Source organism: Manihot esculenta, chromosome 10, assembly GCF_001659605.2.
Source record: "Manihot esculenta cultivar AM560-2 chromosome 10, M.esculenta_v8, whole genome shotgun sequence".
NCBI classification, from domain to species: Eukaryota; Viridiplantae; Streptophyta; class Magnoliopsida; order Malpighiales; family Euphorbiaceae; genus Manihot; species Manihot esculenta.
In genome coordinates this window covers 28,516,879-28,540,562 of record NC_035170.2, presented here as the reverse complement: position 1 = coordinate 28,540,562, position 23,684 = coordinate 28,516,879, and the positions used below count along the sequence as shown (strand labels likewise).

The 23,684-nt window shown below is 38.5% G+C and overlaps 1 protein-coding gene across 1 annotated transcript; it reads left to right on the top strand.

Annotated features, from left to right (window-relative positions):
- Positions 1 to 13,457: 13,457 nt before the first annotated feature.
- On the top strand, positions 13,458 to 16,194 carry LOC110625060 (transcription factor TCP8). Its single transcript, XM_021770565.2, has one exon. It carries the CDS (start codon positions 13,831 to 13,833, stop codon positions 15,517 to 15,519), a length of 1,689 nt encoding a protein of 562 aa, XP_021626257.1. The 5' UTR covers positions 13,458 to 13,830; the 3' UTR covers positions 15,520 to 16,194.
- The last annotated feature ends 7,490 nt before the right edge of the window (positions 16,195 to 23,684 follow it).

Genomic DNA, 23,684 nt, shown 5'->3' with positions numbered 1-23,684 from the left:
GACCAGCTGTGCCAAAGGCCATACCTGGTCTCTCAGCTCATCTCATATCAGTACATATTATGCCATTTCGTAGCTAAGGGACTATCAACATCCATAATATAAACATAAATGCACATGCACCACACATGGCATTACACATCATCAAACAAGACGGGACTCCCCATCCGATCCTAGTGGACATGATCTTACTCTGAATCTTTCTTATTGTGCTTGCCCTTCTATGACCTCTAAGCCAACCTCTTTCCGATGTGCAACACACCGTACTCTCGAGGCCCAAAGCTCTGATACCATTCTGTAACAGCCCGGAAACCGATACCCCTCTGTAACGGCCCGAACCGCCACCGGCGCTAGGATCCAGATCGGCTTAAGGTCGCCGGGACCCGTAGCAAGCCAAACATACATACTATTACCTGGTCAAATCCCATACATGATTAAAATCTTAACCATAAAAACATGAAAACTGAACATACACCAAGCTTGATCCGTATGCTACAACATAATTGTGAACATAAACTTCCCCATGCTAGAGCCCTCATCAAATGCTCTAGCTGGGTCAACATTACATACCACAAGCCTGGTTCTCAACTCAACATAAAAACATTACATAACCACGCATCAACGGGGATTAACCAGTCTATAGGGCCAAGCACACTCTAATCCATAAACATAAACTCTACTATCAGTTTCATACATTATCTCAAATTACATTACATCATCTTATATTACATGTCCACTTCTAAAACTACTAAACATAAACATAATCTAAGCTATTACAACATGCATCTCTTAACCTTGACTTTACTCTGCAGCCTCTGGACTCTGACTTAAACCTGCAACACTGGGGTTAGGGGAGAGGGGTGAGCTAAAAAGCCCAGTGAGTAGAAACAGAGAAAACAGTTCATTAATTACATGCTTTCATGAAATGCATCATAACACAGAGAAATCACATAATCTTGTCCGTCTCGGGGCTTATGCAATATTTATTCCCCACGGACCCTGGTTTCTGAGAGTCTGTCCTTTTTGCATGCATCTTTCCTCTCAGAGGATGGATATGACATCAAAAATCCCTCTGTCGGTGCCCGGCTCCCCCATAAGAGCTCACAAAGGCCTGTAACATACATGACATGGTGTCTGGTCCACAGAGAGCTCACATGAACTTTCCTACATGTACTTGTCCGGCTCTCAAAGGACCAGACAAGACTCGTGACAGATATGGGCTATTGAAGTCGCCTCGATCCACCCTTCCTCAGCATCAACATGAAATAATGCAATGCAACATATTCGTGAACTAGTGCAATCAACCTACTATACATAATCATGATGCATGAACATGCTTTAGGCATTAGATTTTGTGCATAAAAGATTAAGTTTAGTTCTACTCACCTCCTAGCAGACGCTGACTGACTCTGCAACTGTTAACACTGATGGCCTCCTCGGTCTCTCGGGTCCGATCCTACACAGGTGGACTCGAATGAGGTGCCAAACACATTCTAACAACTCATAAACAACTCCCCAAAAACCCCTCTAAACATCACTTAAACATGCATGGAAAACACTCAAGGAACGGCTGGACAGGGCACTTTCGGCGGCACCTTCGGCGGCCGAAAGTCCCTTCCAGAGACGAAACTCGGGTAGGTTCGGCGGCAGGTTCGGCGGCCGAAACCCTAGGACAGAAACGAAAGTCCCTCCTTCGGGGGCACATTCGGCAGCCTAAAGACTGCCTCCCATGCAGGTTCGGCGGCCGAAACTCCTTTCGGCGGCCGAACCTGGTCCCCTCTGGACGACAGGTCCGATTCTGCCAAGCCAAAAACCAAACTCACAACACCCCAAATCCTTACATACTCTCTCCCAATCATGCATACTCACTCCCACAAGCATAAAGGAGCATAAACTAACATAAACTCCTCAACACAAACATCACATAACATACATTGGGTATAAAACCCACATAAACCTAAACATGCATATCTACTCATTCATAAACATAAAACCTTCTTAAAACTTACTTAAAACTTCATGAAAACACTAGGGAAATAAGGATCTACACTTACCTCTTGAAGATCGAGGGTTGCGAGATCTCTAACTCGGAGGTATGGAGAATCCAAGCTCCAAAAGCTCCAAGCTCCCAAAACTCCTTTTAAGCTTTAAATCTTCAAACACAAGGGTAGAAATCATGAAAAACTTGAGAGATGGGTAGAGAAAACACGAAAACGACCAAAGGGAGGCATAAACTCACCTGAGCTCGAGAATGGGGAGAAAACTCACCCATTTCCGATCTGAGGGCCCTTTATAGGTGGCCTGGTCAAAGACCTTCGGCAGCCTAACGTGCCCCCTAAACTCATGCAAGTTCGGCGGCCGAACCTGACTTTCGGCGGCCGAACCTTGGCTCGTTCAAACAAGACTTTCGGAGGCCAAAAGCACTCCCGAAGCCTTTCCATGTTCGGCGGCCGAACTTCACTTTCGGCGGCCGAACCTGGCAAACGCCTCCTTGGTCTTTTCTTTTTCAAACTCAATTCATTTCCATTTAAAACCATGAAATCAGTAAAGACATTTGAGAAAACACATTTTACCCCTTCTAGAGAGATCCAACACCCTAGATTCCGCCGGAAGGCAGGAATCCCGATGCCGGATTCTAGCCGGGTATTACAAATTGTGCCTTGTATCTTTCAATACTCCCATTAGAATTATATTTGATTTTGTACACCCATTTGCTACTAATGACGTGCTTTCCAAGAGGTAAAGCTTCGACCGTCCATATACCATTGTCCTTCAAACTTCAAATTTTCATGCATATAGCCTCTCTCCATCGAGCATCTTGGAAAGCTTCAGTATAAGAGTTGGGTTCATGGCCTACAGTAATTGCTCCTAAGAAATATCTAGGTTGTGTAGAGAATTTATCATAACTCACATAATGTGTTATAGGGTAAGGAGTACCTAAAGAAAAAACTGATGGAGGGAATGAGCACGTTGAGGGGCTTATGCAAATCGCATGGGTCATATAGTCTTTCAAGCGAGTCGAAATCTGCTTAGTTTGTTGTCCCTGTCCTAACAGCTCAGAACCTATATTACTCCTTCCAACCTCTATATTGCACTCCTACTTGGTCTGCTCAAGGTCTGGATTACTCCTTCAGACCTCTTCACTACAACTCTACCCGAACTACTCAGAAGCTGAAGCACTCCTTCTGACCTCTTTAGGACAACCTTACCCAGACTGCTCGAAAGCTGTATTACGCCTTCCGACCTCTTTATTGCACCCCTGCCTGGACTGTTTAGGGGCAGTATTATGCCTTCTGACCTCTTTATTATACCCCTGCCCAGACTGTTTAAGGGTTGAAGCACTCCTTCCAATCGCTTCATTTGTCGTATACCTTCTGACCTTTTCATTTGATGTACTCCTTCTGACCCCTTCATTACAATTCGATAGGTCAGTTTCTATAGGAAGGTCAGGGGAGAAACCGCCTAGGGGACTAGACAACTCTTCTCCCATGTTACTATGAGAGTCACCAACTATATTTTCCATGTCTACACCTCGTCAATCATCGGCCACATTACCAGTGTGCTGGGTAAACGAAAAGTTTATTTCAGTAAATACAACTTTTGAGATATAAAATACTCTTAAGTGTCCAAGTCAAACAACTTCCAACCCTTTTGGCCAAAAGGATACCCGACAAAGAGACATCGACGAATTTGACTGGCAAATTTGTCTTTCTCCCTTTGTAGGTTATGGGCATAACACAGGCAACCGAAAACTTGAAGGTGGTTATAAGAGGGAGCTTGTTGGAAGAGAATCTCATAAGGAGTTTTACCATGCAACACCTCGGATGACATTCTGTTAATCAAATATCTGGCTGTTAGAACACATTCATCCCAAAAATCTATGGGCAAATTTGCTTAGAATCACAAGGCTCTTGCCACATTTAGGATATGACAATGCTTTCTCTCCACTCGGCCATTCTGTTGGGGTGTTCCGACACAAGAGGTTTGATGCAATATTCTCAGGTTTTCAAAGTATTGCTTTAAACATACAAATTCACTGTCATTATCACTCTTAACAACTTTCACACTTTTGTTAAATTGACATTTGACCATGGCTATGAATTTCTTAAAAACACATGCCACATCGCTTTTGTTACTGACTAAATAAATCCATACAGTCCGCGAACAATCATCAACTATAATCCATAAATAACGAGCTCCACAAGAAGCGGAAACTGTGTAAGGTCCCCACAAATCACAGTGTATCAAATCAAAACACTCACTTGCTTTATTATCACTAGGAAAGAAGATCTTTCTTGTTTGTTTTGCTCAGAAACAAACTTCACAAGATTTATTATTTTGTTTAACCAATCTATTAGTTCCTGAAATCAAGTTTGTCACCTCAAAAGACGGATGCCCCATTCTATTGTGCCAAAGCTCACCTCCACTCCTCAGCTTGCAAGCATGAATTGAAGTGACCCCTTTAAGCCCTTTCGTTGCTCACCCACTCCAATCAAAATCTTTGTGTTGGGTCTTGGATAGTACATATTTTATTAGTGAGTTGAATAACCAAATTTAAATCATTAAGAAGTTGAGAGACATAAATTATAACGATCAGCTGCCTGCTTAGGATTCAATCCCACATCGGCGGAATACGGCAATTCCGAATTGTATATAATAGCTAGCACGAAACTACTAAATGACTTGGGTTAACCATTTTAGGCCAAGTGAAAAGTGGATCCAAAAGTTATTTGGGCCGAGCTGTTTCAATTGGTATTAGAGCCACCCTGGTTCAGATAAATTGTGCAGAGCTAGTGGACCTGCGAGAAAAGGGCTACTTGTATGAGGGTTCAATATTGATTTACAATTGTATCTGATTTAGTTGCGACGAGGACGTCGTAAATTTAGTAGGACCGAGTGTAATGGTCAGCTGCCTGCTTGGGATTCAATCCCACATCGGCTGAATACGACAATTTCAAATTGTATATAATAGTTAGTACGAAACTACTAAATAACTTGAGTTAACCATTTTGGGCCAAGTGAAAAGTGGGTCCAAAAGTTATTTGGGCTAGTTTAGGCTGAGCTATTTTAGAAATTAGATTGTATTTTAGATTAGAAATAAAATGAACTCGTCGCAATTTCAAAATCCTGCCAAGCAACACTGTTCCTTCTTTGACTGCCATGGTCGTCTCCCCATTAGGCAATTCAATCGAGCATGGGACAATATTATGTAAGTCGCTTAAGAAAACCTCAGTCCCTGTCATATGATGAGGGGCTCCTGTGTCAATAATCCAAGAAAAATTTCTTTAGTTACTTGTCAACCTCTTATTTGTATTTTGGTGAGAGTTTAACATGCCTAATAGAGTGGCCCATTACTCATCATTGAGTCCGTTCAATCCCTTTCAATTTGCATCCATCATTACTTTTTGTCCAGGATCCACTGCATATGCTTGCGTTGTGTGCATGCACAGCTCCTCCTCTATTACGTCCTACTCTAGTCCCATGCCTTTAAGTATTGCTCTGCACACCGTAATTGCTACGAGGCCAGGTACCTCATCATTTAGAAAACAACTTACAGCGTCGTGACCATTTCGATTGCAATGAGAGCAAGTTTTATCTTTATCCCCCTCTAAATTCTGAACACTGAACTGAATTGCAAAACTTATGGGGTTGCCTCGTTCTTCCTTGCTTCTCGTCATGGTTTGTACTCGCTCTTACTGAATTACCATAACATAAGTACGATTCAGATCAGGCAAAGAATCAGTGCTCAAGATATGGAACCGTACAATACCATATCCTTCTTCATCCAAGCCCATCAAAAACTGATGAAATCTTTCTTCTTCACATTTTTGTTTTAGTTTAATAGTAAGATTACATTTGCAGCCATCACATGCACACACCAGTATCTGGTCATAGTTATTAATCTCATCCCATAAGATTTTGAGTTTACCGAAATAGAAAACAACGGATTGACCATCTTGTCTACAGTTTGCTAGGTCAAATCTCAATTGTTGCATTCGTGGTCTATTGCCAATCGAGAACCTCTGCTTAATATGATCCCACAGATTCTTCACCCTTTCGGCCTGTGAGATAGTTGAACAAAGTATTAGTTCAATGGTATTGAATACCCAGAAAACCAACATGGAGTTAATTGTTCTCCAATCTTCGAGTTCCGATGCATCGTCCTCTGGTTGTTTGATGGATCCATCGATAAAGCCATTTTTTTTTTAGCTCTTAGTGCAGTCCGCATGGCTCGTGCCCATTCTTCGTAGTTGTCTCCTTTCAACTGCACCTGGGTGATTAAATTGCCTGGATTGTCATTGGAATTTAGTGTATAAGGGTTGGAAGAGTTTTTCTCTGCTTCTGAACTTTCCTCGCATTCCTTTCCAGCCTCCATGACTTTGATACCATGTAAGAAAAACTCACACAATTTGAAAATGAAAGTTGTTTCTTTCATTGATAGAAAAAGGATAATATATACACACGGTTTATCCCTATTCAGGAAAATCGAAGAATACTAAACTTCGTATACAGTTTTCCTATAATATATAAACTAAACTTCCTATTCTATGCAAAACAAAGAAGAAAAAAAAAGATATACTCAAATCACGTCTTAAACTATGTTGGAAACGATAGGTCGACAATGCACCAAACAGCCCTGTACAGGTCGATAGATCAGATAGGTCGACAGGTCATGAAGAGGTCAACAGGCCTGTTGACTCGCGGTTGTCGAAGCCGGTCAAAAATAACCTTTCTACTTATCAACAATTTACAACTACAGATAGTGGTGAAAGGATCGAATCCACAGGAAATTGAAAACTCACATATTTTCCTTATCAAGACCAAGAAAATAAACTGAAATAAAAATAAATTGAAAGAGAAACAAACTGAAAGCGAAATAAACTGAAAGCGAAATAAACTGAAACGAGATAAACTGAAACGAGATAAACTGAAAGTAAAATGGGGGGGGTTTTGAGATTGATTCAATTGATCTAATACTGGGAGCAATAAAAGAAACAAATAGTAAAAAATAAAGAGAAATCAAATATGAGAAAGATCTAGTTGAAGAGTTGGATCCACTTCAGTTGTTGGGATTGATCATTGACACCTAGTTTCCCTTGATAGATTCAATAAATTAGTTATGAAGATGGAATATGCTTCTCACCACCATGTCTCTCCTTAATCATAAACCAATTAGGGAACGTCCTCTAATTAATTACTAATTAACAAATTATCAAGGAACGTCCTTGGGCCTTAGGCATCAAAACAATTGTTAATTGCATTAAGAGATAGAGAGAGCCAATCCTAGCTACTCAAATGCATGAGATATTGCTAGATCATACAATTTCCTTAGTTTTTACACCAAGTGTTCTTGTGTTTGAACAATCCAAGCAATTACGAGCTCAAAATTATTCAAACTAATAATATATTACCTTGCAATCAAAAATCAAGTGGCCACATTGATCATAATAACAAAGCAATAATGGAATCAAGCATGAAATTGCACAAATATTGAATAACCAAAAGATAAACAACTTATGTTCAGATCTCACAATCCATAAAACAACCAAAATTTCAACCAATCTTCAACTAGAATAAAAGGTTTCAGCCTCTCATGGCTGAAACAAAACAGAAAATAAAAGAAAAGAAGAAAGAAATAAGAAGAACCGAAGATAGAGAGCCTTGGAGAGGTGGTGCGGCTAGCCCTTCTTGGCCGAATGGGAGTGGAGTCCTATATGGGCTGTGCGGCAACCTTGGAGATGAATTTATAAGGTTCTTGTGATGCCCTAATGGCTGTCCAAGCTGCTGCCCAAGGGCTGCCCAAGTTTTGCACATTAATGAGGTGGAGCCTCTCTTTTGAATTTCAAATTTTGAATGTGCAAAGCATGTGTAGCATGTGTGACTTATTTGGCTTCTTTGACAAGCTGAATTTGAATTTCAAAATCTGAATGTGCATCTTAAAGATTTGGCTTCTTAAATAAGGAAAAGGATTCTTGAAGATCTTGAATTTCAAACTGCTCTGTTGACTGCACTTTTCTTGTAATACCCGGCTAGACTCCGGTATCGGAATTCCTACCGTCCGGTGGAATCTCGGATGTCGAAAGCCTCTAGTAGGGTAGAAACATGTTTTCATAAAATGTTTTAAAGTATTTCATGGTTTTAAGTATGAAAATTAAATGAGTTTTTGCATGAAAAGTCTTTGGAGGAAAACCCAGGTTCGGCCGCCGAAAGTCAAGTTCGGCCGCCGAACATGCATGCGTTTTGGAGGCACGTTAGGCCCCCGAAAGCATGAGTGAGGGAAGTCCAGGTTCGGCCGCCGAAAGTCAAGTTCGGCCGCCGAACATGGCATGCATGCGGAAGCAGTTTCGGCCCCCGAACGTGGCCTGGCCAGCCACCTATAAAAGGGTCACTTAGCCGAAATGGGCGAGCTTTCTCCCATTTTCGGCCACAGCTAGCTTCCGACCTCCCTCTCCCCAGATCTTGTGTTCTTTCTCCAAATCTCCTCCATTTTTCTTGAGTTTTCACCTCTCATTGCAAGTTTTGAGCATTTAAGACAAGTTTTGGAGCTTTGGGAACTCAGGAGCTCATTTGCTTGGATCTCCGAGTTTAGGTCGTCTCTCTCTCGATCTTCAAGAGGTAAGAGCCGATCTTAAGCTCATTGTATGTTTTAAGTAAGTTTTAAGTGGTTTTATGGGGTAGAATGGCATGTATAGGGTTGTATGAGTTTTTAAGCAAATGTTATGTTTTTGAACAATGTGAGTTGCTTGTGTGTTGTAGTTGGGGTTTTTTTGTTGGTTTGATGCCCCTAGGAGCTTGTATGTTTGCTTGTGAATGCTTGGGAATGTTGTAGAATAGGTTTATGCATGATTGGTTAGTTTTGGAGGCATAAATGCATAAGGGAGCCAAGTGTAATACCCGGCTAGACTCCGGTATCGGAATCCCTACCGTCCGGTGGGACCTCGGATGTCGGAAACCTCTAGAAGGGTAAAACTATGATTTTATGAAATGTTTTCATGTATTTCATGTTTTTAAGTAAGAAATTAAATGAGTTTTTGCATGAAAAATCTTTGGAGGAAAACCCAGGTTCGGCCGCCGAACTCCGAAGTTCGGCCGCCGAACATGCATGCTTTCGGAGGGACTTTAGGCGCCCGAAAATTTTGAGTGAGGGAAATGCAGGTTCGGCCGCCGAACTCCAAGTTCGGCCGCCGAACTTTGCATGCATGCCGAGGCACTTTCGGCCCCCGAACGTGGCCTGGCCAGCCACCTATAAAAGGGGCACTTAGCCGAAATGGGAGAGTTTTCTCCCATTTTCAGCCACAGCAAGCTTCCGACCTCCCTCTCCCAAATCTTGTGTTTTTCCTTCAATCCCCACCATTTTCTTTGAGTTTTAAGGTTCCACAAAAGTTTTTGAGTGTTTTTAAGCAAGTTTGGAGCTTGGAAGTCTTGGAGCTGAATCCCTCCATTTTCCGAGCTAGGGTCGTTCTTCCTCTCGATCTTCAAGAGGTAAGCTTCGATCTATGCTTCTTTTATGTTTTATGAAAGTTTTATGCAAGTTGATGGGGTAGAATGCATGTTTAGGCTTGTTGTTAGGTTTATGGGTTTATGTTGTGATTTGAACAATGTATGTTGGAAATGTGTTGTTTGAAGTGTTGTAGTTGGGGTATATTATAGTTTGAGACCCCTAGGTGTGATGTATGATGTGTATGCATGTGTAGAAACAAGTTTATGCATGTTTTGAGGCGTTTTGGAGGCTGTGGACACAAGGGAGCCAAGTTTCTGCCCTTCGGCAGAAACTCAGGTTCGGCCGCCGAAGTGACTTTCGGCCGCCGAACCCCCTTGTGGAGGCAGTTTCGGCTGCCGAAGCCTGCCCCCGAAACTCAAGTTTCGTCTCTGTCTGGGAGGTTCGGCCGCCGAACCTGCCGCCGAAAGTGCCCTGTTCAGCCATTTCTTGCATGTTTTCATGTGATGTTTTCAGGATGTTTTAGGGGGTTTTTGGGGAGTATTTTAGAGTCATATTCATGTATGTTTGGTCCCTCATTTGAGTCCACCTGTGTAGGTTCGGACCCGAGGAACCGAGACCCCCAGCAGTGAGCCAGCTGCTTCAGAGTCTCTTCAGAGCTAGCCAGAGGTGAGTGGAATAAACTTTAAGTTTTAAAGCAAATTAATGAAATGTTTTAGCATGATTCACGCATCATGAATGCCATGAGATATATTAGGTTGTTTGCATTAGAATTCACGAATATGTTGCATTGCATACTTTGTTGTTGATGTGGATGAATGTTGAATGATCCATTAGCCCTTGTATGTCATGATAGCCTATGTGAGTCCAGGCGTGCCTGCTACGGCTCTACGCCCCTGGCACTATGACAGATTATGGAAGTCCGGGTGTGCCTGCTACGGCTCTACGCCCCCGGCATGTACAAGTAAGAAAGATAGGGGCTAAATGGTGACAAGTTCATCCTTGTTGTGAAATGTTTGTGTTATGGCGCATACATGAAAGCATGATTTAAATTGATGTTTTATTATTCTGCTCACTGGGCTCTAGTAGCTCACCCCACTCCCTTTATCCCCAGAGTTGCAGGTACAGGATAGATCAGGAAGTCGGCTAGAGTGAAGTTAAGTCATGTATGTTGTAATAGATAGTAGTGGACATGAACATGATGTAATGAGTATTTATGACCATGTAATGTAATGAATGATTTGATGATGTATTGAGGATTATAGTAGTGCTTGACCTAGAGGTGTGTGAATCCCCATTATGTACAGAGTGTTTAATGAGTAATGATGTTAATGACCATGATTATCCAAGCCGATATGTATGATGATGATACCCCATTGGAGTATTTGATGAGGACTCCAGTGTGGGGTTTATGTATGATTTTGTGCATGCACAGGTTTTGCTTGGATAAGAGAAAAGAAAAATTTTTACAGATCATGTATATGTTGTTATGTATGGGATTCCACAGGTTTACAGGAGGTATGTAGGCTTGCTACGGGTCCCGACGGCCTTAAGCCGATCTGGATCCTAGCGCCGGTAACGGGTCGAATTTCCGGGTCGTTACACCAAGTTTCTGCCCTTTGGCAGAAACCAGGTTCGGCAGCCGAAGGAGCTTTCGGCCGCCGAACGTGGCTGGGGAGGCAGGCCTTTCGGCTGCCGAAGTTGCCCCCGAAAAGAGACTTTCGTCTCTGTCTGGGACTTTCGGCCGCCGAAGGTGCCGCCGAACATGCGTGAGTTTCGCCTCTGTCTGGGAGTTTCAGCCACCGAAGGTGCCGCTGAACCTGCCTGACTTTCGGCTCTGGAGGGACTTTCGGCCGCCGAACCTGCCGCCGAAAATGCCCTGTTCAGCCATTTCTGCATGTTTTTATGTAGTTGTTTTATGATGTTTTAGGGGGTTTTTGGGGAGTATATTAGAGTTATGTTTATGTATGTTTGGTCCCTCATTGGAGTCCACCCGTGTAGGTTCGGACCCGAGGAACCGAGGACCCCAGCAGTGAGCCAGCTGCTACAGAGTTTGTCAGAGCTAGCCAGAGGTGAGTGGAATAAACTTTAAATTTTAAAATAAATGAAATATGGATTTTGAGCATGATCCATGCATCATGAATGCCATGAGATATAGTAGGTTGTTTGCATTAGTATTCACGAATATGTTGCATTGCATTTATGATGTTGATGTGGATTGGTTATTGGATGATCCTTTAGTCCTCATATGGCATGATGATGTTACGGCATGATATGGTATGGAAGTCCAGGTTGTACCCATTCTACATCCCTGGCATGATGTAAGAGAAAGTCCAGGTTGTACCCATTCTACGTCCCTGGCACATTAGTATGTTATGATATGTTATGATAAGAGAAAGACCGGTTGTACCCATTCTACGTCCCGGCACAGTTGGACTATGTAGAGGACTATTGGTGACAATACCATCCGAGATGTGATTAGTTGTGATGTGTTGCATTACATAATGGCATGAGATTTTAAATATTGTTTTCTATTATTCTGCTCACTGGGCTTTGTAGCTCACCCCTCTCCCCTAACCCCAGATGTGCAGGTACAGGGTAGACCAGGAGGTTAGCCAGAGTTTTGAAGTATGTCTATGTAATAGTTAGATTGTGGACATGACAATTGTACTATGATGTAATGTAAGAGATTTCAGTATGTTATGTAATGAGGTATATTGAGGTTATAGACGTGCTTGACCCTATGAGTATTGTAATCCCTTGTTGATGCATGATCTTAGATATTTGATGATACAGATGTTAGCCAACTCAACACATGTATATCGCCCATTGGGGCATTGATGAGATCTCACAGAGGGGTCAAGTTTATGATTATGTTTTAGTGCATGCACAGGTTGAGTTTGGTGTATGAGAAATGAAAGAAAAGTTTTAAATTTTTATGTATGATTATTGATCATGTATGGGATTATACAGGTTTACAGGTTATATGTCAGACTTGCTACGGGTCCCGGCGGCTTTAAGCCGATCTGGATCCTAGCGCCGGTAACGGTCCGATTTTCGGGTCGTTACATTCCTTATTTGGCACTTTCCTTATTTAGCACTTTTCTTAATGGACTGAATCTTGAATTTGAATTTTGAATTCCATTAAGGATTTGAAATTGAATTTCAAATTACTTTCCTTATTTGGCTCCTTTCAGTTGCACTTGACATACTTGCTCTCCTTTGCTCCAATTAAGACAGTTTTAGAGATATTTTCACCAAATTGTCTCTTGACACCATTTTCTTGCAGAATAACATTAAAATTACAAAATTAAGCAGAAATAATGTAAATTAACATCAATAACATCATAATAAAATGGACTAAATTATGCTCTATCACCTATAAAAGTCAGCAGAGCGGTCGGTCTATATTGGAAATGATAGGTCGACAATGCACTTGATAGCCCTATACAGGTCGACAAACAGGTCTATACAGGCAAACGTATCAGATAGATCGATAAGTTATGAAGAGGTCAATAGACCTATAAAGGTCAGCAGAGTGATCAGTCGCCAGACAGATCGAAGGTTTGCTTCCAGTAAAAGCCTAAAAACTCAACTTTCACATATATTTCCTTTATCTTCTGCTGCTGCATTATCAACGTTGACGGTGCTTGTACAATCCCAAACCCAAATCATCTTTCTTGTGAGCTAGGCTTTATATGCTCAACTCGATAATTTTTGTTTTTTTAATAATTCAATAAAAGATTGCACTGAAATTTTTCACGATTTAATTTAATACAATTATACTTACAAGCGCACAAAGTAGGCAACTTTGATCTTTTAGTGGTAAAAGTATATGATATGGATTCTACAATCTAGAGACAATTTTGCCCATATTATCAGATGGATTTTCATGGTTGAGTTGAGGCCAATATTGGGTATTGGTCTATAAGAGAATTAAAAATAAAAGAAGAAAACTTTCACATTGCTTTTAACTTGACCCCACGAGTGGACTTCTGCTAGCAATTTATTTTCCCCGTCAAGGTGTCCCCTCTTCGCCCGCTTCTGTTTAGCCAGCCAGCCGCTTAACCTGCGCACCCTCTCTCTCTCTCTCTCTCTCTCTTGTTGTGCTCAGGCAAAGACAACAGTCAATCAGAAAACGAAGTAACCCCACAAACTCCGAGTCCTTCTACTTAGATCCTGACCCTGCCAGATTTTAAAAACTATTTCTTTCTCCCTCTTCTTTTCTCGAGAAAAAACACGAGCTTGAAGAGAAACAAAGAGATGGGTTTTGATCAGATGGTTTGGAAATCGAACGTAAATTAAAAAGAAAAAAAAAAGAAAGGAAAGAAAAGAAAAGAAAAGAAAAGTTTGGGAAAAATAATTCTAGCCCATCAAACACACCCCACCACCAAATGGAAGTCACAGATACGCAAAGCAACAAGCAAAATAATACCACCCAAGAACCCCACCAGCAACACCGCCACCACCACCACCATCAAGTTTCTTTCAATGGCAGATCATCATCAACAGGAGGAGGACCATCACCTCCAGGTCCCTTTATGGGCTCCATATCTATCCAAGCTGGCTTGTCTCATGTCCACCACCACCTTCATGGTCTTTCTTCTTCAGTTCCTATCAATACTGGGTCTGCTCCTTCAACTTCAACTTCTTCATCTTTATCTTCTTCTTCTTCCTCCTCCTCTTCTACTTCCACCTCCACTTCTTCTGCAGCTCCTCCCCGTCTCGTTGACGCTTCTCTCGCTATCGCCACCAGATCTGGGCCGCTTTTAGACTCGGGAAAGAAGAATCTTCAGCAGCAGAATCTTTCCATAGTTACAACCACATCCACAACCACTGCCACCACCACCACCAACACTTCTGTAACAGCAACACCAGCGAAGCGGTCCACGAAGGACCGACACACTAAGGTAGATGGAAGAGGACGGAGAATCAGAATGCCGGCAACTTGTGCAGCTAGGGTTTTTCAATTGACAAGAGAATTGGGTCATAAATCTGATGGAGAAACAATTGAGTGGTTGCTACGTCAAGCAGAACCAGCGATTATAGCAGCCACAGGGACTGGGACTATACCAGCGAATTTTTCTACGCTCAATGTTTCGTTAAGGAGTTCTGGATCCACCCTTTTGGCTCCGCCTTCGAAATCTGCTCCTCATTCGTTTCATGGAGCTTTGGCTTTGGCTCATCATCCTCACTATGAACAAGGGTTTGCCCATTCAGCTTTATTGGGTTTCCACCATCAGCAGCAGCAGCAGCAGCACCTGATGACATCAGATCAAATAGCGGTAGCGCTGCCATGTGGTGGTGGCGGCGGCGGAGGAGGAGGAGGAGGAGGGGAGAGTGGTAGAGATGCTAGGGGAGATTCTGGTGAGAATTATATGAGAAAACGTTTCCGGGAAGATTTATTCAAGGAGGATAATCAGCAACAACAAGAAGGAGAAAGTGGTAGTGGTGGTACTAGCGGAGGTGGTGTTGGAGGAGGAGGGGGAGGCGGAGGATCTCCTATTAAAGGATTTAAAAGTGGTTTGCAGCTACCAAAACCTCAGCAACAAGACACAGGATCTTGTGGACTACTTAGGCCTTCAAATAATATCTCACCTGCCACTGCCATGTGGGCAATGGCACCAGCACCCAGCAGTGGCAGCACAATCTGGATGCTGCCAGTGGGTGCCGCCGGTGGTGGCCCAGGAATTTCCATTGGCACAACCGGAGCTGGACCTTCAGAAGCCCAACCCCAGATGTGGCCTTTTCCTACAGCAACACCAGCAGGCGGAAACTCCTTACAAGCTCCATTGAATTTCATGCCAAGATTCAATCTTTCAGCTGGTAATCTTGAATTTCAAGGTGGAAGAGGAACTCCTTTACAATTGGGTTCCATGTTAATGCAGCAACAACCATCACAGCATCTTGGTTTAGGCATGGCAGAGTCAAATTTTGGAATGTTGGCTGCTCTTAATGCATATTCCAGAGGTGGTTTGAATATGAATTCTGAGCAAAACAACCAATTAGATCAACATCATCAACACCAGCAACCTCAAGGCACTGATAGTACTGGAGATGAAGATCCCAATAGTTCCCAGTGACAAAATTCACAAGTGAGTTAGTAGCTTTTATTCAAAATATATAACTAAATGATAGCTTGATGCCTTTGATTTTTTCTGGGTCACATTTTATTGCATAGTAAGCAGCAGGAGCTAGCTAGCGAGCTAGAGATTGTTGTTGGCTTTGCTGTTTGCAGATTTGGGAATGGAATTGTGTTTGGTCTAGTTTTTTGAGAGTGATAAGTGATCTCCTAGTAATTGCCATGCTAGTTTCTTTTGGTTGGGTGTATACCATCCAGTATTCAAATTCACAGGCTCCACTAATCCAGATTTACATTGGGCAAGCTCGATAAAGAGACAAAACACTCTTTCCATATTTAGTGTTCGAATTCAAGATCTCTAGTTAATGGAAAAAGAATTCGTGTTATCTCATCTCCCTCCCATCTTAGGATATTGCCATGTTGGTTTCTGTTTGTTAATTTTTGAATTCTTCTCTAGATTGATAATGTAATTTGTTAGTTTGGTCCAAAATGGGACAAACAAGTGGGACTAGAGAGATAGTGAGAGGTAGAGTTTGTATAGGAGGATATTTGTTTGTGTTTAGTGTAATTATATCCTATGTATGAGCAAAATGGACAAGTAATTGTTCCTTGAGACTTAAAAGAAAATCATTATTTGTCCCTTATTACAGAATGCCAAAAAAGAAAATTACAGAAATCTTTTACATATCATAAAGCTGGTGGTTGGAATAAACTGTTTGACATGTAAAACTTCAATATGCCTCCTTGCCTGCTCTACTGTTCTTTATCAAAGAAGTGGAAATTGAATATATGGGTCAAGAGAAAAAAAAAACAAAACATTTAGGTGATTTAACTATATGGGTAAGAATTTTTTAGCCAAAAGAGGTAAAAAAGAATAACTTTACAGGAAGAGTGAGTAGTATATATAATTAATTATTATTTTTCTTAAGCAGCCTCATTTTCCTGAGAATCTCCCATATTTCCAGGAAAGTTTTTATGTTACCTTGAAATTGAAGATCTTGTACTTGCTGAAAATCAAACTCAAAATCAGAACAACACTATTTTATTGATTCAGTTTGATGTCACTGTGTCAATTTTTCTTGGATTTCGAGAAAGTGATTAATGTTAAAAGGAAGGTACAGCCTGAAATTGAGAATCTTTAAAATGAGATTTGGTTGACTCAGTGAGTTGTGACTGGATCAACTCAGTAGCTTTCCTTTTGAATTTAATTTTAGGGAATTAATTGCTGAGAATGACTTTTGTTTTGACTTGTACTGTTAATTCAGATGACTTTCTTGTTTTCATTGCTTAAATCATTTTCAGCTTTTTGCATTACGTCTCCTCTAGTTTTCTACTTATTCATCCTTTGGCCCCAATTTTTTTTACTTTTTAATTCATCCCCATCCCCACTTTATCTTGTCTTTTCTTTTCCTTTTCCTTCTTTTTTTCAAAAAAAAAATAATAATATCAAAAAATTAATATAAAGGCAATATTTTGTTGAAGAATAATGTTTTATTAAAATATGTTTAACTTTGAACTAATTATTAAATACTCTCTAATTAATATTGAAGGAATTCTTTTTAATAAGAAATAAAAATATTTTTCAACATAAACTTTAATGTTTTGAATTCTAGGGAATAGAGTTTTTTAGTCAGTAACTTAGTTAGAGAGCAAGGTGTTGTCTTCCTTTTATTCATTTTTTTTTCTATAACGATCTCCTATTACAGTGTCCTATCTCTGTCACGCAGATTTGTACATATGAAAATGTCAAAATTCTTCTCCACACTAGACGGTCATTTAATTTTCTCGGTGCACATGCGGGTAGGACTGTGAAGTGATTGGTTCTGCTATCTCTCATCACGTCACATTACCGGACTGAAATTCTTCTCATCAGACCTAGACTCACGAATGATCCGGCCTGTCCCGCGCGCGAGACTTAAGATACTGGATCGATCAACTAAAAAAAGGCTCCATAAACTTTAAGTCAGCGCTATTTTCTTGGATCCAATCTTATTCAAGAGTGATGAGTTCCGATGATCATTAAATTTCAATAGAGTTTTAAATTCTAAACCTACATTGACAAATTACAAAGTAATTTAGGATTTATATAATAGGTAATTAATATAAAGTTATTAAATAATTTAATTTAATTATTTTGGACTAAATCATTTGAAGAAGCAGTTATGAAAAATGTGAAGAATGTGTCGTTGGAAGGAGATAAAGGCTAAAAATGAAAAATGGACAAAAAAATACATAAAATTTCAAACATGAAATTTCTCAAAGACGACTCTGTTTCATGTCTTAGTGTCCCTTTACAAAAGACAAAACTTTACTTTCATCCCCTTCTCATGCAAAATTAATTATTTATTAATTCTAATTACTTGTACTATTTATTATTAATTTATTATTTTCTTTTGCCATCCCCATTCCGCAATTTCAGCAAACAAAAAGTTCAATTTGGGATTAATAAATTATTATTTTCTTAACGAAAAGTACTGCATGTAATTACTACAAATATTTGACTTTAATTGTACTTTTAAAAATTAAATTGTAAAATATTTAGCAGTAAAATTAAAAAAAATTAATTATTAAAATTTTTAAAATGTTTGGATATTTTAATGTATTTTTATTTTTAAAATATCATTTTATCCTAGAAGAAGTTACCAGGTAAATATAACATTGTTCTACAGTATTTTCCAAGTTGTGTGAGTGGCAATGAAAACTTAAAACTTCTAATGGAAGGGAATTTTTCTAGGTGTAACGAGTTGTGGAGTGGATCAAAGTTTAGGAGAATCCTGCTAAGCTGAATGGGAATGCTGCTCGTGCAATCGAGGAGAACTAACCCAAACTTCATTGTTAAGCAGATGAGTTAAGGAAAAACTAACTTGAGCCCAGAAATTATGAAAGGTTTGTCAAGAGTGAATATGAAAGCTCATTGTTGTGAGACAATTCAAAAGGCCTTCTGTGAAAGTAAGCTGCTTGATGTCCCACGTCGGCGAAGTACGGAAAAGTGCACATTAGTTGAGTGCGTGGATACTTTACTAGACATGAGGCTGCACACAGCATAGCTGGGGGAAAATATCAGGGATAAACACTAGAAATATGAAGAAGAAATTCCAGCAAGAAACTATTTTACTAAAACCAGCAAAAAAACCCCAGTTAGATTCAAAGAAGTCTAGCTGTCTGTGCAGTGTCACTTCAGACAAATTCCACTTGTACCTAGGATAATGAGCAGAGTTAGCAATTATCAAGTCAATAGTCAATGGTGCAATGCAACACAACAAATAGCAGATGCACACTTATCACTCACTCAAAAGTTGATTGTCTTCCCTATATATGGCATGAATCCTGTAGCTAAATCCAGAGATTTTGTATCTCAACGCAGCTTAAAATGGAGCAACAGGATTCCAAATTTTCACAGTTGCTTCGTTTTAGCTCTAAATTTCACATTTTGTATTGCTCAACAATTCAAAATACTCGAAACTAACCAAATAGAGAATCTAACCAAAATACATTCTACAGCTAATTTGCAAATTTGAACTTGAAGAATAGATTATATGTTGACAGAGAGAAATATATAAGTTACCTTCCCAATAAAATGGAACCAATTTAAGAGAAAACACTGTCCTGTTCTAATCAAAAGCTTTCTTGACCTGCCACCCGAAATCAAAAAGAGGACAAACCAGGACAAAATTCAAGTTTGATTTTCAACACACAAAAGCAAAGCAAAACTTCGAATTCCAAATTTTATATGATCAAACACCTCAAAGAATTCTTTTTTTGCACATGAAGTTAATTTCTTTCTCTCTAAAACTCTCACAGACGAACCCTCAAAATATATACTCTTCGAAAATTTCATTTGAATGCTTTATTATTATTCATTTTCTCTTCTTGTTAATGAGTTTAAGATAATTCCTTTATCTAAGTTAGCGTCAGAAGGTCTCCATCAAGAATATCTCGGTGGACCCTTAACCATCTTTTCTTGCTTACAAGTTTCATTTCTCAAGATCAGATATGGAGGGACGTAACGAAATCAATCATGAATCAACAACTAACCCATCGAATCGAGCCGCTATCTGAGTGTCCGCATCTCTAACACCTCGTTGGATTTGGTTTCATCAAGTGGTTGTTAAGATATGGAGTCTAATTGTAACACCCCCTACCCGATTATTTAATTAACCGAGCAAGAGATATTACATTTTGCAACAGTTCTCTTATTTTTTCTTATCTTTATATCATGTAATTCATGACTTTTCTTTTTTACCGAAAATCCGGTAGAGTTTCCTTAAAATATGGCTTAATTCTACCTGTGAATAGTAATGTCTCACTTATATAAACTTCAACCTTAACCTCAAACTTCTTTTAACATTAACACAATTTCAATTCAGATCAAACACTTCATAAACCATCTCATTAGTCTCAACACAAAAATTTATACTAATAACCAATATTTACACCAAAATTAAAATCTTCAAATATATCTAATTCCAACCATATATAATTTTCTCTAAAACTGGATTGATGCAGATCCTTGGATGTACAACCTGCGCGAGGAAAAATAAATTCCTACGCGCTAAGCAAATTACTTAGTGGTGCTCAACCATTTTTTTTAAAATAAAATATTTAAATCAAAATTCATTTATCAACCATAAATCAAACAAATGACAATAAACTATATAACTAATAATTTGAAATAATTTTAAATCATATTATTATTTCACACATATATATAGATTTTAATTTCATAGTCTTTTTCTTTTTCTTCATTATGTAAAAAATTTTATTTTTTCTTAATACTTTTATTTATTATTTTTATTTTCTTTTTGGCCCCTATAAATTTAAATAGGACTGTCAAGTCAGATAAGAAAACTATATCTGTAGGGCACAAAGTGCCAAATAACTGTATGACTCTGTAGAGTATACCAATAAGTGTAACTGTAGTGCAGTACTGCAAAATCCGTATATGGCATGCCACACTCTTAAACTAACTCACAATTCCCACTAAACTTACTACGGCCAGATTTTAAATAATTTCTAGATTTAAACATGGGGACAAAAATTTCAACATAGTCTAATATTTTATCATATTACAATTTTGCTTTTAAACATTGTTATATAATGTAAATCTATTAATTTAATTTAACTACATAAATTACAAATTCATAATTTAATTCTTAATTAATTAACTATTATTATTTTTATTATTACTATTTTTTTCTAATCTAATATCTTTTTTTATCTATCGCGATACACCATATCTCATTTCTCTTTTTTTTTTAATTTTTATTTTTATCCAACAACTTTCTTTCAACCCTAATTTAACTAATTTACAACGTTTAACATATAAAAAGTAGTATTTCTTATTTAGACTAATAATTTTTTTTTGTAACTATATCTTAGCCAAATTACATCTCTATCAAAGAAAGTAGACATTACACTTGATCCATAACTTGAGTTTTGGTCAAATTACATATTAATTTCAAAATTTTCTATCTATCAAGTTTATCATTTCTTCAAACTTTGATCATGCAATATAATTAAAATATTATTCCCTTGATCTAGTTCTACTAAGGTAGTAAAATTTTCAAATAAAACCTAATTAACAAATTATTAAATTTTTTCAAATAAAGTTGAGCACAAACCTTAAACCTTCCAAAATCTTCCACAAATTTAAAATTTTTTAATCTTCCTTTTATTTTCCTTTAGAGTTTTCACTCTTCCCTTCCACTTCTTCTTCATGAAAAATAAACAAATAAATCATATTAATACAATATTCCTCATAAATATTTATATAAAAATGATAAAAAACATTCCTACATCAAAACTTCTAACATACCTTTAAATTTTCCAATACTTTTTACTATTAACTCTCTCTCAATCTTGAATTTTCTCTTTGATTTCTCTTCTTTTCTTCAAATTCTACTTTGGAAAGGTGTTGACAGAAAATGGGTAATTAATTGGAGGTGGAAAATTTGAAGAAATTTGGTGTAGAAGATAAAAGATGGATAATGAGAATTTTTTCTTGATTCACGGCAAAGGAAGAAAAAAAAAGGAAGAGAAATAGGGTTTCCTCTTCTAGCCTTTTCTTTTCTCTTTTTTTTTTAAAGAATTTATTTGGTTAAGTGGCTAGTAAAGTGCCCCTTGTCTTTAAATTAAAATTTAATTTATCTTTTTTTTTCTTTCTTTTTATTCTTATTTTTTATTTTTTATTTATTTTTTTTTATTTTTTTTTTTTTTGGAATGTTACACTAATAATATATTATAGATTGTACACCGTAATCCACGGTTATGGATCCAACTGTGAGGGCTATTTTGTTTTTGTTTTTTTAATTTTCTCTGCACATATAAATATATAATATTCTCATAGTGTATTTTGTTCGAAAATTTACAAAGAAATAAAAAAACCCTATCTGTCATAGATGTAGTCAAATTGGTGAACCACGTAAAATCTGTGTGTTGATTTTTTTTCGTACTTATTTTTATTTTTGGAATGTGTGATTGTTCGATTTTTAACAAATGGTATCAGAACTTTTGGTTCGTATCATAATAATTTGAAAAGACAATGAAAAGCTCAAAGATTCAAATTGAGTAGCTCGATGGAACCGATTTTAGTTTATAAAAGATGCAGATTAAAGATTATCTGTATCATAATAACCTCCATGAATCCCTGTCAAGGAGAAGTCAAAAACTATGAAACAGGAGGTTTGGGATATGAATTATTGAAAGGCACTAAGGTTGATCCGTTTAACGTTGGCGAGAAATGTTGTCTTCAATATCGTTAAGGAGACAATAATTGCAGGATTATTGGCAGCTCTAGTGAACATGTATGAGAAATCGTCGGCCATTAACATGATATATCTGATGTGTCATTTATTTAATTTGGAAATGTCTAAAAGTGGATCTGTCACGGCTCTGTCAAGTTTAATTTTGATGATGAGATAAGAGCCCTAATTTTGTTATCCTCTCTACATGAGTTGTAGAATATTATTATTTCAGCAATTAACAGTTCACATGGGTCTAAGAAATTAAATTTTAATGAAGTCCAAGATATTGTCATGAGCGAGAGCATTCGCAAAAGGGAAATCAAAGATTCATCTGATAACACACTTAATGTCGAGGGTAGGGGCAGGAGAGGCAGGTGCCGGCTTCGAAAATAGACCCCTGACTCCAAAAAGTCAAGTTGAGAAAATAAAGAAGCATAATAAGACAAATGTCGGCCTCAGAAATAGATCCCTAGCACCACTAAGCCAAGTTGAGGAATCAAATGAAGAAGACCCAACCACGACAGGTGCCAGCCTCAGAAAGTTGACCCCTCGTACTAGGTAAAGCTAAGTTGAGATACAACATAAATAAAAAAATCCAACCACTATGGAATAATGCTTAAGAGCAAAAAGCCCAGGAAGCGCTTAAGGCAAAAGCAGCCTGGAAGAATAAAAATGCTTGAAAGAAGCGCTTAAGAGGTGAAGAGCTCAAAAGAAGCGCTTAAGAGCCAAAAAGCTCAAATGAAAATTCAGAGCTAAAAAGATCCTGGTAGAATACGAAAAGTTAAAAGCGCTCCAACCAAAACTCATGACTAAGAGCCCAGAAGATACTTAAAGAGCAAAATGCTCGGACTAAGTGTTAGAGCTAAGAGACCGAAAAATGACAAAGAGCAAAAATGCTCAACTAAGGTCTAGGGCTAAAAGAGCCCAGAAGAAAATAAAGAGCAAAAGCGTTCAAACCAAAAATCAAGGCTAAGAGCCCAGAGGAAGATCACAAGGAGCCTAAGAGCTCGAATAAAGAATCAGAACTAAAGAGTTTGAAAAAGAGTTAAAACGCTCACAAAAATATTCAGAATTAAAGAGCCTGAAATGATATAGAAAATCAAAGAGTTCAAAAGAACGTTTAGGACTCAAGAGCTCAATAAGGAGCTAAAATACTTGTAAAAATAGTCAAGGCTAAAGAGTCTAGTAGAGAGCTAAATCGCTCTCAAAACCAATCAGCTGAAATGCTTATTAAATAACCCAGGACTTCAAGCCTGAAAGATATAAAAGGGTAGATCAATAAGATCAAATCAAAAGAATAAGGTCGAAAAGGATGACCGTCAAGGTCAAATCTCCCATAAAGAAGACCCAAAAGGGCATACTATTAAAGTCAAATCGAAAAGACAAGTCTGGAAGGGTAGAGCACTTAAGTCGGACCTTTCAA